This window comes from Penicillium daleae (assembly GCF_028827525.1).
Source record: "Penicillium daleae strain IBT 16125 chromosome Unknown utg000005l_segment0_segment0, whole genome shotgun sequence".
Taxonomy (NCBI): domain Eukaryota; kingdom Fungi; phylum Ascomycota; class Eurotiomycetes; order Eurotiales; family Aspergillaceae; genus Penicillium; species Penicillium daleae.
Genome location: NW_026623153.1, coordinates 868478 through 885377, shown reverse-complemented (window position 1 = coordinate 885377; position 16900 = coordinate 868478). Strand labels below are relative to the sequence as shown.

Here is a 16900-nt window from a genome sequence, read left to right as displayed (position 1 = left end):
TGATCAGCCCGGAACCCCATGGCACGGACGAACGGGGATAAGGATGCATCGGAGAATTTCTGGTGGCTTGTTTTTTGTCTGATTCAGCCGTCAGGGTTGTAACTAACTAGTTAGTTAGTTAGCTAACTAATTGTGTACATACTTTAGCCTTGGGCGCTTGGATGAGGATGTGTAAGCGCAAAGCCTACAGTTTACTTTCGTATGGAGTACCTTATATAAAGATGGGGAGTCAAAGTTTCATGGCTTGTAATTTATTCCGAGACCGGGATGCTTGGAATGGGCGCCTGCAGTTTAGGCCAGTCCATTGACTAACTGGCTAGTTCAACTGGTCCAGCTCGGTCCTGTCGGAGTTTTGTCTGGGGTCGTTGCACTAAGTATGTACTGCTGGGCTCCACTGTCAGCGATCACCCGCAAAGCGCGGTTACGCAATAACGTTTGGATGGTGCAGGGTGGGTTGGCTTCGATCGAGTAGTGATCGAGTGCGTCCCCCCCGGACTTCTTTGACCCGGTGAAGCTCGGATGAGGCAGGTCACTGTCTTCTGGAATCGGTCTTCTGTACGGATTACGGTCATTCTTATTCTTTGGCCAGGGGAATGGTTGAATATGACTGGTGAGTATGGCCGTGGCGCAATGCTGGCCCTACCCTAGGGATGTAAGCGGATTAGGGTGGGCGAGCTTACGGAGGATTGACTTCTGCTGGACAAAGAGGGTCTTTTTGGACAAGCGATTTTTTGAAAATAAAAATCCATAAACTCACTCGTGGTAAGGGACCAGAGTGTCAGCCGTCTACAATAGCGGGCATAACGACTCCGTCAATCTATATACTTAGCTCAAAAGCGAAGAGTTCCGCAATATTGACCGTTAATCAAGTAATAGTGATTGAACTGATCTAGCGTATCGAATAGTTAGCTACAGTGATGCGTCCCCGGATTCACAAAAAAAGCAAAACTCAATGACTTGCGCTAAGGAAAGTACAGGGTCACTCGTTGACTCCAGGTGCTGTATTTGTTCAATATTCCTACAGTAACAACCTTACAGCACACCAAATTCGAAATTTGCTCAAGGTCATGTGGTGGAAAATAAGCCAGCGACAAGCATCCGACACTCCGACGGCCAACGGGCAGTCCAGAAACGAGCGCCGTGCATGAAGATGCTGCGAATACGGCGTACAAAAGTAAATTGCTAAACGCCAAAACCCCCCAAAGGATTGGTGATACTATGCAAACAATTGACTCCATAATTCTGTATTACTTGATCTAGAAACTTTGATTGATTACATTTTATTATCAAGCAACACTGCCCAGCCCAGACGGTATACGCAGGAATCAGTTCAAGTCAAATCATTCGTTCTTCCATTCCGTCCTGCCCACTGCATTCCTCCTGGCCCTCCGTTAGAGCCACCCCCAAGATCATCCCACCCGCGTTGCAGCTTCGGAGATGCATAGAGTGGCTGGCCGTGCGGCCGTTTCATTTGTCCCTCAGCCCTCCTTGAGTCATCTCGGGTCACCTGCAGCGTCTCTCAGACTTGCGCTAAGGACACTAGTGGCCCCTAGTGTCCTTTGAGGCCCGCTTAGTCCGCTAGTGGTGCATGGGGCCCGTCTGGGGATTCTGCAAACGAGATGTCCGTGCGAATAGGTGCAGGCAGATTGCATGACGAGGGAGTAGGAGTCTGGGGTGGATTTAGGAAGTATCTCCAGTATGAAATGTCTTTTTACAGTTTACTCTTGGGGCCGATATCCGGAAGGCGGCTGTGCTAACGACGCGATGGCATTATTAGTTAACCAGATTGAGATTCTAATTCGAGTGCTATGGCAACAAGCAGTCTTGTTTTCTTTGGTTTTGTTTCACAATGATCACCTTTTTTTGGATCTGTATTGACCGAGGAAATAAAGTACTCATTACAGTAGTACTCCGTGTGCTCCGAGAGTCATGCTTCGTCTTTGTCTCTCCGCCAACATCCGAGGCGAGACCCTTCCGACCACAGTGCAGCAGTTTACAGGTCCACAGGCCCACAGCTACTCTAGCTCTATACATGACCTTCTAGAAGAATGACGGGACAAGAAAACCATTGTTTCACCCACCAACACAATTCTCCTCTTCCATCGCAAGGCTGCACAAAAATTATCGCCCCCAAGAATATGCCAACCCCAGATCCAGCCGCATCAACAGTCACCACACCGATCCAGCGATGGACCGCAGCGCGCCAATGAAGCAGCGCGTTCGTCTATTCACCTCGTTCCTTGCGACCCAAACTCAAATCGGCGTGGCTGCAACGTGCGTCGGCCAAAGGCAAAAAGGCGGTTTAACCGATGGACGGGCGAGTCAGATTCTAGAAAGACTCAAGGGATAAGGGGCCGTGGGCAGCGAATGGAAATAATCCGGGGATGTGGCCAGAGGCCACTCACCAGAGAGTTGGAAACAAGGCCAGGCACATTCTTTCTGCTGGATCAACCACTGATTTGAACTTCTTTCCGCATGCATCTTCGTTTCTTTCCCATGCGCCCATGGGCTGTCCATCCCTTTCGATCAATCTTTTTGCCACAGCCATGATTATTGCCATACTACGGAGGACTCCTCCAAGACAACAAGTCAAGAATGGTACCGGGACATGACCGCAACCGCCCAATTGCCAGCCACATCCCCAGAAAACTTGCCAGGCCAGACTTCAGCCTAAGCAGGACAGTCGCGAGGACACTACTACTCCGTACACAGTGGACCGCCTCAAGCCGCCGCAGACTGCCAGTAAGTTTTCCTACTCCACGAATCCCTATCCTGGCCTCAGGGAAATCCCCCACACGAACCCTTCTGTCGCGGCCTTCCCCCACAAAAATGGCGCATGGCCCTCTCTTATTTTGGGGTCTGCGGACCCTTCCGCCCATTGGAGCTTCTGCCCCAGCCTCGTCGGTGGATCTCGATGGGTACCTGGCCACATCATAGACGGTCTAGTCACTACTCACCAATTCTGACAGTACTCCGTACTGGACCAGTCGTGGTGACGGAGGTCCTAGCGGATGTCTTCCCACAAACAGCGACTGGGGCCACTGATCCCACACATCCTGGGGGTCGCTCCTGTTGCGACCGTTGCCGATCGTGAGTGAAGAGAGGCCCAGTCACGAGGGCGGTTTGATTATAATCGCCCTTTCTTCGTATTTTGGTATTTAGGTATTGGGTATTTGGGAGCTCGTCTGTGGGATACAAAGTACGAGTTACGGGGTGGCTTGTGCAGAGAAAGAGTCAAGCGTGGAAGGATGTATGGGAGATTTATCTACTACTGTCACTACCTGGAAGGAACATCAGAGTGATTTAGCATGTTATAATCATGATGAATGATCACTAATTGCTACTTATCGAGGTTGATCTGCCTGGGAATGTTGACTTACCCATCAGAGAAGGTAAATGGGCTGGGTTAAAGATTGGGTATGGTTGGTACCTTGCCGGGGGGGGGGGGAACACGAGGCATTTTTAGTGCCAACTAGGGACTCCAGAAACAATCAGTTATCCGGAGTTGTGTTCAGCAGATCAACAATAATAGGCTCTTCGTTTTTCCCTTCATACTTGCCAGTCATGATCTTATGCAGCCAACTATGACGAGTTTTTCAAATGTCCAAACCGGGCGACATTCCATATCTGAGCTATTCTTGTCATTATTGCCGCCGTATCTCACGGTATCTCTTATCATGGCCCACTGGCTTGTTTCAGCTCCTGAAGCGGGTCCCGTTGCAATGTCCACCTCGGTACAAACCCCGGACGGAGTGAGTAACCAAGGAAAGGCCACGAAAAGAACGATACCCGACCAACGAGAGGTAACGACAGCTGCCGTCAACCCGGAGTATCATACGGTGCTGTAGACTATCTCCCAAGCGTCCAGCATTTATTTCCACAGACAGCTACAAAGCCTGTCCTTCCGCTCGGGGTTACTATACCCGACCTATCGCTAGCGCAGGCTCATGACGCCACTAATGTCCCAACTAGGCAACTGCGTGGAGGAAGTCCTGTGCAAGCACGCCAATCGTACTCCAGCAGGACGATAAGTGCCCCCCAGGAACCAGTGAACTGGTGGGCTGGCTCTTGCGATGAGCGGCGAGAGCCGGCCAGTGCGTGGCGGGAAGATTTGAGGCTACGCCGGTTCCGGCAGTACCTTGGCTCATCCTGTCGAGGCGGACCATTCACCATCGGCCGTTTCGTGCACCTGCGATGGACGTTGTCTGATCCTGAATGGCCCTGGACAGGCCCTGGCTGGTCAAGTCGATAATGGAGGCTGGGCGATTGGTTCCCCAGGCCGCCCGGTCCGCGGGGATCCACTTTGTTCACTGGTGGTATCTGCGGTAATGGTGGAGTGTGCTTGGAGTTGGAGGACAATAATATCATCAGGTAGGCGGATCAAGCTATCCAAATGTACAGTATGTATGGGGGATCATCCTCGTGGGTGTCGAGAGAGTGTACATTGCCGTGGACATTGCATATATATGATATTCTCCTCTGTACGGAGTACCTAACTTCTCTACGGAGTCTGTCTCGGTGCTCCCGGCAACTGCCACTACTGCCACGCCTGCTCCCATGGATTGGCATGTCCGTTGTACAGGGTACCGGATTTACCTTTACCGGGTGTGTCAATACGGTATGTACCATACGCGCCGACCGGACCACACCACGTTTCCTACGCTAACCTCCGCCGGTCTCTGCTTGTCCGTAAGGTACATACGCCCCCCGTATGAGTACCACGCCGAGTACTTAGGTACTTGGACCTCCAGCATTGGACCTGCTCGTTGCTCGGAGGCAATTCACGTCCTTCAACTTCTCCAAACTTCATTCCCTTCGAATCCCTTTCTGACCCTTCACAACTCTCCATCCTCCATTCCCATCCTCCCCTCCTCCCCTTACTTCCCACCTCCATCCTCGTTGCGCCGCCTATCGAGCTTATCTGCAATTGCCCGCGATCTCGGTTATCTCCGGCGACTCCAACTACCCCGTGCTCCCCCGACCTGTCGTGAGCAAAGAGCCGCCCCAGTTGAACTTGAAGCCCGCAATCTCTCCTTTCAATGGATACGTGCCAAGTTTAGACATCGCGACTTCGAATTCATCTCACATTCCCAGTGAGTGATTCCATCGGCTGCAAGCCACCCTCCCGAGATTTGCCTTCCTTCTCGTGGCCAGGGAAGACTCGACCCCGGTTGCCTTGCTGATACTTCGATCGCCCCTCCAAGTCTGGAAGTTCCATTGTCCGTGAACCATCCATCTCGCCCACCGGTCGCAGGTCCTCAGATCCTGTTTCTTCGAACTTTTGGATTCTTTGCGATCTTGCTAGTTGAGACGCAGAGTCATCTCTTGGACTGAAGGCCGTCTGTACATTGCTTCGTCCCGCTCGCAATCATCTGGTGGGTCCCTGGTCCGCTTACCCCGGCACCGTCCTTGATAAGCCTCGTCAGTTACCCTGTATTGGGGCAACGAACGACAATCCTTCAATCTGTCCTTTTTTATCGCGTACTCTGAAAAAAAAAAAGGAACATGCTAACCTGATGTCATCCCGACCGTGCAGTTCTTGATGCGATCTTTTTTCGTGTAAATTTATCACTCAACTACCCCAGTCCGTGCTTTATCGTCACCTCTGGAAAGAGTGACGGATACCTCTTCCGATCAACGAGATTATCACTATTCTCTACAAACCTCTCGAGTCCTCCAGTTTTTGTTCTGGCGTTGGCAAAACATCGGCGAATACTCCACCTATTCTCCTCAGCTCGAGAACAGTGCATTGATCCCAGTCCCCAGGGATCAAGAGACATAATCTTCTTAGGATGCTGCTAGATGCTATGGTCGGCCACGAACGAGACCAAAGCCCGCAATTGGTGGATCTTGCCAGTATCAACGAAATTCCCGGAAACATGCCTGGTAAGTGTTTCCTCTTGCGACAACCCTGTCGATTTAACTCACCGCAAGTTTTTCCCACGAATTCTGAACTCCTCTTTTTCCATCGGCAGCCCCGTCGAAGGAGACTAAGAAGCAGGCCGAGGCCAATGGCCAAAACGGCGCCAGTGGCAATATCCCCCTCCCAAGACAGACAAGCCACGGCCTCATGTCTGTACCACTTGCGGTCGCTCCTTCGCGCGATTGGAGCACTTGAAACGTCATGAGCGCTCGCACACCAAGGAAAAGCCCTTTGAATGCCCCGATTGCGCACGATGCTTCGCTCGCCGTGATCTGTTGCTGCGGCATCAGCAGAAGTTGCATATGACAACGACCCCATCCTCGCGGCCCAGAAACGGTCGCAGAGAGAGTACGGGTGCTGCGGGTGCGGGTGCGGGCGCCAATCGTGTGCGCAAGAACTCCATCGCTAACAGCTCCGCTTCGATGCGGCCTCGTGCCAACACGATTAGCCACATTGGTACATCGGCTTTGGGTATTCCTGATGGAAGCAACCCATCCTCCGCGCCCGGTCAATCGGGCCACGCATACCACCCCAGTCTTGGAACATCATTAGGTTCAAGTGTAGACTATAGGGGCTTCAGTTCCGGTCATCCACCAGTCAATGGTCTGCCTAAGTTGGAAACGTCGGGACTTCCCATGGATATGGCTGGTGGATTGCGGACAGCTCCTGTATATGGGAGCTTCGATCTGGGTATTGATGGAATGCTGATGGGCCATGGCAGCACAATAAACCCGGCTCAACTACACTTTGCAGGTTCTCCCCAAGGCTTTGGTGACTCCCCCGTCCTCCCCGTTCGGCCACCAACACCATGGGATGCCTCATCCGGATGCCATGATGGACGAGGAGATGAACTTTGACTGGATGAATGGGTTCGATGCGGCCGTCGTACTGGGGAACGGTAACGACTCGGTCATCGACGAGTCTTCGCCGTCGGCAATGAGTACGGGTAGTCAGAGCGGTATTAGTGAGGCGATGCTGGACGGACCCAACCGCATTCCCATCTCTAATGGCTGGCACAACCCATTCCCCGGACACACAGCGGCGTCCGCCAACCAATTCGCGATCGACTTTTCGCCGACGACGCTGAACGAATTGGGGATCCCGCCAGAGACCGTGTCGCCCAAGTCGCTGATGGCCCAGAACCTGTTCGTAGAGACCTATGCCACCCCTCCCTCCATGACCTCGGTCGGCCAGCCCATGATGGGAGGACACTCGCAGAGTATGTTTTCATCCTCAATGGCAACAAACGGAGAATCTCCTAATCCTCTCAACGTTCCTTTCCCGAATAGTGCCCTACGAAGTCAACATTCCCCAGTCTCAACGGATACCTTTACAGACTCCACTCGACAGGCTCTACTAGCGAGCATGTCCCAACCCACTGGCTTCAATCACCGCAAGTACTCTCAGCCCGCTTCTAGTCTTCTCAGTAGTCGCGAGCTCTTCGCTCGCTCAACTGGCTTCAACACCTCCAGTCAACTGCCCAGCACCTCAGACATGCAGCGCTATATCTCGGCGTATATCACCTATTTCCATCCCCATTCGCCTTTTCTTCACATCCCGACTCTCAACTTCCAGGCTCCCGAGTACACGAGCAACTTGCGCACACCGAGCGGACATCTTAACCTCAGTTCGACTGGCGTTGCGGGAGGCGGTGGCTGCTTGATCCTTTCGATGGCTGCCATCGGTGCTTTGTACGAGTACGATACTGCTGCTTCGAAGGATCTGTTCGAAGCCGCAAAGAAGATGATTCAGCTATACCTGGAAGAGCGACGCAAGGCCGACATGTCTGCCGCATTGAGCCGTGCCAATTCCGTCCGCGATAACTCTGTGCACAACACTCCCCTTTGGTTGGTACAGGCTATGCTGCTCAATGTGATCTACGGTCATACCTGCGGCGACAAGACGTCTGCAGACATTGCAAGTACGCATTGCGCTGCTCTCGTTAGTCTGGCCCGCGCTGCAGAACTCACGCATCACCTGGATCCCAAGAACTTACCGCAAGATCATCTCAACACTGGATTCAATGCTTCAGACCCCTCGGATACAGATAACTGGACATCTGCCTCTTTCGCCCAGCCAAAGGAACGGCGCGACTGGTTGAACTGGAAGGTGGTTGAGGAGCGGAAGCGTACACTCTACGCAATTTTTGTCCTCTCCAGCTTCCTCGTTTCAGCATACAACCATGCGCCCGCCCTCACAAACTCCGAAATTCGGTTGGATCTTCCTTGTGAGGAGGATCTCTGGGCGGCCGAGTCGCCTCAGGCTTGGAAGAAGATGGGCGGACAGACAGCCACCAAGAACAATGTGTCTTTCTCGGCTGCTTTGACTTCCCTTTTGACTGCCAGTCAACGAGAACACCAGAACAAGTCGTCAAACTTGTTCTTCAGTGGCGGTAGCACGGATGACCCAACGAATGGTGAGAACCGGCCAAGTACCTTTGGCTGTCTCGTTCTCATATACTCATTGCACAACTATATCTGGGAGACGAGGCAAAGGCATATGGGCCGGCAATGGACCGCCCAAGAAACAGAGGCTATGCAATCACACATCGAACCAGCATTGCGAGCTTGGCAGGCAGCTTGGGCGAGCAACCCCGTGCACAGCTTGGAGAGACCCAATCCATTTGGAGCGGGCCCGTTGTCTGCGGATAGCATCCCACTACTCGATCTGGCATATGTTCGATTGTTTGTCAACCTGGGTCGATGCAAGGAAGCCTTCTGGCAACGTGATTGGAATGCAATGGCAGATGAGCTCGCGCGGGGAACGGAGGTCTTCCACCAAGCCGATGGACCTATCAACGACGTTTTGGATCCATCCCTCAACGGATCCCTCGATGCCAGGAGAGAGTCCGTGAACGACCTGGGCGTTGGCGAGCTGGCCATCTCCCAAACGCTGACTCAAGAACAGCCCATGCAATCTCTCTCCGGCGTCTACAAGACCGGCCAATCCAAGCGTGAGAAGCATCTTCGCAAAGCAGCTTTCTATGCCGCAGACTCAATTTCCATGTCCGACCGCCTCGGTAATACTTTCGCGGAGTTCTCATCTCGCGAGCTCCCCATCCAATGCGCAATGTGTTCCTTCGACTGCGCACAGGTCCTCGCCGAATGGATCACTACCGTCCAAGAACGCGTCGGCCCATACCTGGGTATCCTCGGTCGTGATGACATCGACCTAACCCAGGTTCCCGGGGTGATGCTGCTCGAAGACGAAGACTGCAAGCTGATCGACAAAATCAACGAGATTCTATCAAGCATCGAGACGAAAATGCAGCGCACCGTGCAGAACAGCAACTCCATGTCTGCGCTGAGCGTGATGCAGCGCCTGCCCAGCGTCGTCGAGGGCGGGTACGGGTGTAAAATATTGATTGCCACGGCGAGTCTGCTCGATCGAGCCGCCGTGTGGCCGGTGACGAAGTTGATGGCCCGCTCGCTGGAGGCGCAGGCTATGCGGATGAAGGAGCGTGCGGAGCATTCGTGCTCGCATGCCATTATGATGACTTCTTAATGATGATTCCTTTTTTATTTTTATTTTCTTCTTTGATGTTTTCCAATCCCCATCTTTTCTATTTGATGTTTATGTGTATTTTTTTTCCGTCTTATCCCGCTGATGTGTCATGATCAACTAAAGATTTAAGGAAACGGTAAGACAAGGGCAGGCAAGGCATTTTTTATCCCATCTATCCCAAGTTCGTCCATGTCACGATGGAATGTTCTATCCCATTCTTGTTATATTGTTGTCGACCTCGTTGCCTGTCTGGCCTGTCTGATTGTTGGTCACAACCCCCTGCTTTCGATATTGATACGATACCCCCGGATCAAATCTATCATAGACGAATGCCATGCTATGTCTTTTTCGTGTTTTTTGTTATTCTACTAGTTTGGGTATTCGCACTATGCTAGCGTTGTCATATTTTGGAGAGTATTGAATGTTGTGTGCTTCTGATGATTGACTGAATCGAGTTCGTTCCTCTACTCTCGCTTTGCGAGTACTCGTGTTTGTTGATGTACTTGGTAGATTTGTACGGGGACTAGGTACTGTAGCTATCTGTTTTAATTTTCACTGAATTTGGCAGATTTTGACTTGGTGTGAATACGATTGTCCTTGCATTCTATTCTATCGGTCACTCTGGTATAGATGTCTGGATGGTGTATTCAGCCCGCTGTGTAAGGTTATAGTTGACTCGCTATAAAATTCATATTTCTCAGACAAACGACCTCTATCATGTCTCTTTGTGAAATCAAAATTTACAGTGCATGTTTCGCTTCGTCATGGAATTTCCGATATATTCCGTACGCAGTCGACTTCTTCACTGCGGCCTTGAGGGCGGTTACATAATCCCCCGCCGTTGCTGGGGTACCCTTAACGCGTTAAGTGCTTCTCGCGTCAGGCGCCAACTCTGCGCCAGCAACGTCTCAACCTTCCTTCTACTCGTTCAGAAATGACGAGAAACCTGAACACACCATTTTATCCCGCTGCGTCGCTGCAGTGTGCCACCACCGCAGCTCCGAAGCCACATCGCATTGCCGAGTTCAACCTTGAACGCCTAGTCCAGATCCAGCCCCGATGCCCTACCACCGGGCCGTCTCGCCATTCAGCCTTGAGACATACGACCCTTCCGCGGACGATTTAGTGAGCGATGAGCTACCAGCGTCGGACGATGAGCTCACCGAAGCCGAGCGCGCGGCTAAACGCCAGAGAATTGAGAAGCTGGCGGAGTCATATCTCCAGGGCCAGCCGTTGTTCATTCTTTCTGCTTCGCTAAAGGGCCCGTTTGATCAAGGGTGGCGGAATCCGTGGAAAAAGGACCGCAGGGCTATCGTTAATCAGCAGGCGAAGAAACGCGGAAAGAGGGCTATACAAAGTGCAGGCCGCGTCGTACAAGAGACCGACTTGCGCAATCCGAGGTATCGCGAAGATTTAGCTGTTGCTGCACCGAATCCTCCAGCTGCTACACACAGGACAGTACAGTCACCGAGTGCGCCGGTTCCAAATGCCAGTTCCCCGATTACGTCTCGATCAGCACAGAAACGGCCTCTGCAAGCGGCAACCTGCGACGAACAAAATCGAACGACACCACGTTCGATCAAGAAACCGAAAGAGACGACGTCCTCGTGGCGCACCAGTGACCACTCTTTCGCTGCTGGCGGACTGGCAGATTGGCTGAAGAAAGACCGGAAACGATCGAATTTCACGCAAATTGAGCCTCCCAGCTCTCCGACTCCAAAAATCGCATCTCGACCGACGGATAATAAAGGTCGGGGTGGTACTTTGCGTACTCTGGAGGTGCGGGTTCCCGCAACGCCTTCACGGATGAGGGGTTCGAGAAGCCTTATAGTCGGTCAGGAGACAATAGCGACTGAGCGCATGGATATCTCGCCGGAATGTCCTCGTTTAACGGCGCCGGTGGACCAGAGTCGTGGCCCGATTGCGGAGAAAATATTGGCACCAGGGCAGTCAACAACGCATCAGAGTTCTCCTTGTGTCGATGCTCAGGCCGCATCATCGTTTCGTGTTATTTCTTCAACGTCTCAGTTGCCGCGGTTTGAGTATCGACGATGGCATCAGGAGAACAATAGCCCCAAGGCACAAAAACAGTCTCCTGTTAAAGACATCGGTTCTGCTGTACAGAATACTTCTGTCGAGGTTCCTGCACCTGTTTCAACCGCTGCCGAAGAAGAAATCCCGCAAGATCTGTCTGCTAAAGAGACTGTCGCCGAAGTGCAAGAAGCTCCTGTAATTTGCACACTTGAGAATGCCCCCGTTACTGGCGCTGAAAATGATGCCTCCGCTGAGATGAATTGTCCAGTGGATTCTGACGCTGAGATGAATTGTCCAGTGGATTCTGACGTGCCCGTTGTCACCGAGCAAATAGACGACGCAGTTGTTGAGCCAGACGGTCCGGAGGAACCGAACGAACCCTTGGCTAATGACTGTTCTAACGGTGCTAATGAAAATGAACCCGTCCAAACGTCAAAGGACCTCAGATTCGTCGATGAGGCAGGTATTTCAACTTGTATTGAGGAAGAAAACCAATTGCAGACTGAGCAAAATACCTACGAGAATTTGCCGTCTGCACAACATGTACCTGCTCCTCTAGGAGTTTCAGATCGCATACCATCTTTACATTCGACCGCAATGCCGAGGACAAATCCGGACCAGAATACGGAAGAGAGTTCGGACACACAGTTGTCGACGCAGGCCGCTTTGCTTCATGCCCAAAGGTCGTTCCAGGAGGATTTGGAAAGCCCCGAGCCTGAATTCATCCAACCCGCAGAACCGGATGATACCGTGTTAGGGCCTGACGAGGAGTCACTCCTGGCACATGAAACACCATATGGTCCGCAGGCCTCCGAAGGACTGTTAAATCCTAGCTTGCGGAGGTTGTCGAAAGACAGGATACAGGCTATGAGCACGCAATGCATGATCGATGCCGTCACTCCGTATACCTTCAGCACAGAAAAGAAGCAAAAGGCTTTCCGAGACCTCTCGCCCGATAATCTCGGCGAGAACAGATCTGAAGAGCCTCGCATCACGGATCGCCTAGCCCATTCACCTAGGATGCCCTCGCCTTCTCAGGACCACGACTATCACACAGCCCATTCGAGTCCCCACGACCCTGATCAGGGCCCAGATCCTACCACTACCCACCGTTCGACCACGCAAGGGACCCTCCTGCCGTTTGCTCTGAGTGGATCAACGCCCACGACAGCCCAGGATGGACAAGGTGCTCCCCAGGGCACAGAAAGTTTCGACCTCAGCCAGGCCATCGCGGACGCTGGTAGTTGGTTGCAGCAGAGTTTCGACTTTATGAAGGACATCAGACGTTCCAACCAGCCTGCAAGACCAACATAGTTGGTCACAGCTTCAATTTTCTTTTCCTTTTGAACTTGGATATAGTTTGTCGTTATGATTTCGGTTGCATAAATTATTGCTAGCATAGCGTGTTGTTGGGTTTACACTGATTCCCCCATTGCTTTGACGTTGACGATATGAACAATGCGCTTTGAGCGAGGATTTGCTACGATTGCTACGAAGTTATCTCATGATCTTAATATAAGATGGACTGTGTTGCTTGAGACCCTGGTGTCTTGTCTTTGATCTTTATACGTTTGTAGATTTGTCGATTGTAGACTGTCGATCCGCAGGAACCAAGGCGCAGGTGGCCCGAGCGCCCAGCGGGGGAAGCTCCAGGCGGCCTCCATCGCCAGCTCCGTCTCCGACGTCAATGCCCACCACGCATGGCCAGCAGCCCAAATGGCACTGACATCAGTATGGAATTCCCAAGATACTGCCATTCGATACATAGCTAACACTACTACAGTGGAAAGCGTTCAACTTCATCGACGTCGTCCCCGTCAAATTACCAGAGGACAGCTCCGCGCTGTTCGGGGTAAGACCCCCATTCCACCACTCTCACATTGACACCTCTTTGACAGCTGACAACATCCGCAGACCGACCTATCTAGCCTTTGCACCGGATCGGCGAACCTCTTCCTCGGCACTGTCGATGGCTTTGTGCACATCGTCTCCTCGTCCTTCCGCGTGCTGCGCTCGTTCAAGGCGCATGATGTTGGGTCCATCACGCATATGAAACAGATCGCCGGGACGTCCTTGCTTGTGACCGTAGCGGAGGATCTGTCGAATGAACCGGTGCTCAAAGTGTGGGCCCTCGATACGGAGAAGAAAGACGGTGGACCGAAGTGTTTGTCGACTGTGTCGGTGCAGAATGCGCGGAGGCAGTTTCCGGTGCGCTATCCCTCAGGATGATAAGGAGGGAGATTAGGAGAGCTAATGGGTATCGCAGATATCAGCCTTTGCAGTTGTGGACGATCTCTCGCAGGTAGCAGTCGGTTTCGCGAATGGGTCGGTGACTATCATTCGTGGCGATCTGATTCACGATCGCGGTGCGCGACAGCGCATTGTCTTCGAGTCGGAGGAGCCAATTACCGGTCTTGAAACGCAGCATGGCGCCGTGACTGTCCTTTATATTTCAACGACGAGCCGAATCCTGACCCTTGTTATCGCGGGACGGGGACAAGGCCAGCCTGCGCGTGTTTTGGAAGATACCGGTTGCGCCCTGGGGTGCATGACGCTGGATAAGGAGACGGGCCAAATTCTCATTGCTAGAGAGGATGCGATTTACAATTATGGATCTCGGGGTCGAGGCCCGAGCTATGCATTTGAGAGCCCGAAGACGTCTATCAATGCCTTCCATGACTATGTGGCTCTGGTCTGTCCGCCGAAAGCGGGCTCTGCTAAAGGCGATCCGTTGCGCAAGTATGGTGTCAATCCTGCAGACGAGATACTTGGCACGACGACGTTCACTCTGCTTGATACCGATCTGAAGTTTATCGCGTACAGCGAGTCGCTCGTGTCCCCGATGAAGCACATTTTCATAGAATGGGGCGATCTCTTCTTACTCACAACAGATGGAAAAGTTTGTTACCACCTTTTTGTCAGTGTTTGTCCGTCGCTAACATCTGATAGGTGTTCCGGTATCGCGAGAAGAGCCTCCAGCAAAGGCTGGAAATTCTCTATGAGCGCAATCTCTACATTTTAGCCATTAATCTTGCACAGAAGATTGGGATTGATCCATTGCAGCAGAACGCTATCTACCGCAAATACGGTGACTTCTTATATCAGCGTGGTGACTATGACACGGCTATGCAGCAATACCTTAGGGCAATTGACAATACTGAGCCGTCACAAGTTATTCGGAAGGTGAGTTTCGTCCCATTGTTCGAAAAGATTGCCGCTGAACTCAATTCAGTACCTGGACACACAACGAATTCATAACTTGATCGAATACCTTGAGGAGCTTCACGATCATGGACGTGCGACAGTGGACCACACTACCCTCCTCTTGAATTGCTATGCAAAGCTGAAGGATACCACCAAGCTGGACTCATTCATCAAAGCTCCTGGTGAGCTCAAGTTTGATCTTGAAACGGCTATCGCCATGTGTCGCCAAGGTGGATACTTTGAGCAGGCAGCGTTCCTAGCCACGAAGCACGGCGAGAATGACATGGTTGTTGATATTTTGATCGAAGATTCGAAGAAATACGCCGAGGCCGTGGAGTATATATGGCGTTTAGATCCTGAAGTGGTATGCGATGTCTTGATGTACAGTTGCATAATAGTCAATACTAACCTCCCCAGGCTTATCCCAACTTGATGAAGTATGCACGGGTACTTCTGACCCACTGCCCCGAGAAGACGACCGAGCTCTTCAAGGTATACTACACGGGCCAATACCGACCGCGAACCACGGTGGAATCACCGCCAGAGCCGCAGGCACAGCCAGCAAGTGCAGTTCAAAGTCTTGCTGGACTTCTCCCACTACGATACGTGACCGGAGGCTCTGCCTCGCGGACCCAAGGTCCGGAAACGGAGACAGCCCCTGCTGAAGAGGAGCGAACTACGAAGCTGCCACCGCAATATGAAGTCCCGAAGCCACGGACGGCATTCTCGGCGTTTGTAGATCACCCGCAGAACTTTGTCGATTTTCTAGAGACACTTGTGCAACAGCCTGGGCTGAAACAAGACGCTAAGGTGGACCTTTTTACAACACTATTTGAGATGTATGTGGATGCCGCAAAGACTACAAAAGATCCGGCCCAAAAGCAAGAGTGGGAGGGAAAAGCTAAAAAGCTCATCGAAGGGAAAGACGTATGCGCTCTGAAAACCCTTCTCTTTCCCCCTGACTAACACGCCTAGATTCCAATATCTACCTCTAACGTGCTTCTTCTCTCTGATCTATCAAACTTCCGAGAAGGTTCTACGCTTGTCCGTGAGCAAGAAGGCCTGCGGCTCGACATCTTCCGTTCATTCACATCTGCAAAGGACACACAAGGCGCAATCCAAGCACTACGACGATATGGGCCCGATGAACCTCAGCTCTATATTGACGCCTTGACATACTTTGCCTCCAGCCCTCAGATCCTAGAGGAAGCAGGTGACGAGCTAGACAAAGTCCTGCAACGCATTCATGACGATGGCCTTCTTTCCCCCTTGCAGGTAATCCAAGCTGTCAGCAACAACGCCGTTGTCACGATGGGCCGACTCAAGAAGTATCTCGGCGACAACATCGCCAGCGAAGACAAGCAGATTAAGACGGTACGCACTTCAATCCCTCCATCTCCCATGAACCCTTCTCACTGACCTTATCATAGAACCAACGCCTGATCGCAAGCTATAAATCCGAAACAGCCTCCAAACAACAAGAACTCAACAACCTCGCCACCCAGCCCGTCGTCTTCCAGTCTCGCCGCTGCCAATCCTGCGGCGGAACCCTCGACCTACCCACCATCCACTTCCTCTGCCGCCACTCCTTCCACGAGCGCTGTCTCAACCGTGTCGACGAGGATGCCCAATGCCCCGTCTGCGCACCGACAAATGCTACGCTGCGAGCTATCCGCCAGCGGCAGGTTGAATCGGCGGATCAGCATGATCTGTTCAAGGCGGAGTTGACTAGGTCGAAAGACCGGTTTGGTGTTGTGAGTGAGTTCTTTGGGAGGGGGTGATGAGGGCTTCTAGTACGATGGAAGGGTAATGGATTGCTGGGGAGCATTTGGTATAGTCGCTTCAGGGGGTTTGTAGAGTAGAGCAGCCTTTTATTTGTTTCATTTTGATACCTCGGGTTCGACCAACTACGCATACTTTTCATTTCCAAATGGTTCAGGTTTCCATCTAATTCAATCTTGAGACATACAACATGCTGTTGGTATCTACGAGGTAACGCAAGAGCATAAATTGAATATACACAAAATCCAAATGCATTGTATGAATGATCTCGCTCTGCTCTAGCAAAAGTCCATAACAATCGTGAAAAAGAAAAGCCATGGAAGACCCATCATATCGAACATCGTTCCTTTTGGTCATTATATCCTCGGAGCTAGAAATGTACTATGCACAAGCGGGAGGAAAGGAAGAACAAGAAGGGGGAAGCGAAGAAAGTACATGAAATAGGTGGGTGAT

The 16900-nt window shown here is 51.9% G+C and overlaps 3 protein-coding genes across 3 annotated transcripts; all 3 read left to right on the top strand.

The window, feature by feature from the left end:
• Positions 1-5792: 5792 nt before the first annotated feature.
• Positions 5793-9427, top strand: amdX (putative C2H2 transcription factor (AmdX); the record flags this gene model as incomplete). Its single annotated transcript, XM_056907992.1, has 4 exons — positions 5793-5886; positions 5976-6029; positions 6056-6591; positions 6677-9427. The coding sequence occupies 4 exons, from the start codon at positions 5793-5795 to the stop codon at positions 9425-9427; spliced, it is 3435 nt and encodes a 1144-aa protein (XP_056766610.1).
• Positions 9428-10486: 1059 nt separating this feature from the next.
• N7458_004609 (uncharacterized protein) lies at positions 10487-12775 on the top strand (the record flags this gene model as incomplete). The annotated part of the gene is made up of 1 exon (XM_056907991.1): positions 10487-12775. The coding sequence occupies one exon, from the start codon at positions 10487-10489 to the stop codon at positions 12773-12775; it is 2289 nt and encodes a 762-aa protein (XP_056766609.1).
• Positions 12776-13039: 264 nt separating this feature from the next.
• Positions 13040-16446, top strand: N7458_004608 (tethering complex subunit PEP5; the record flags this gene model as incomplete). The annotated part of the gene is made up of 9 exons (XM_056907990.1): positions 13040-13192; positions 13245-13313; positions 13376-13669; positions 13728-14360; positions 14411-14644; positions 14694-15029; positions 15083-15592; positions 15641-16039; positions 16096-16446. Coding segments are annotated over 9 exons (2979 nt in total), but the record flags the coding sequence as incomplete, so codon positions are not given.
• Positions 16447-16900: the final 454 nt, after the last annotated feature.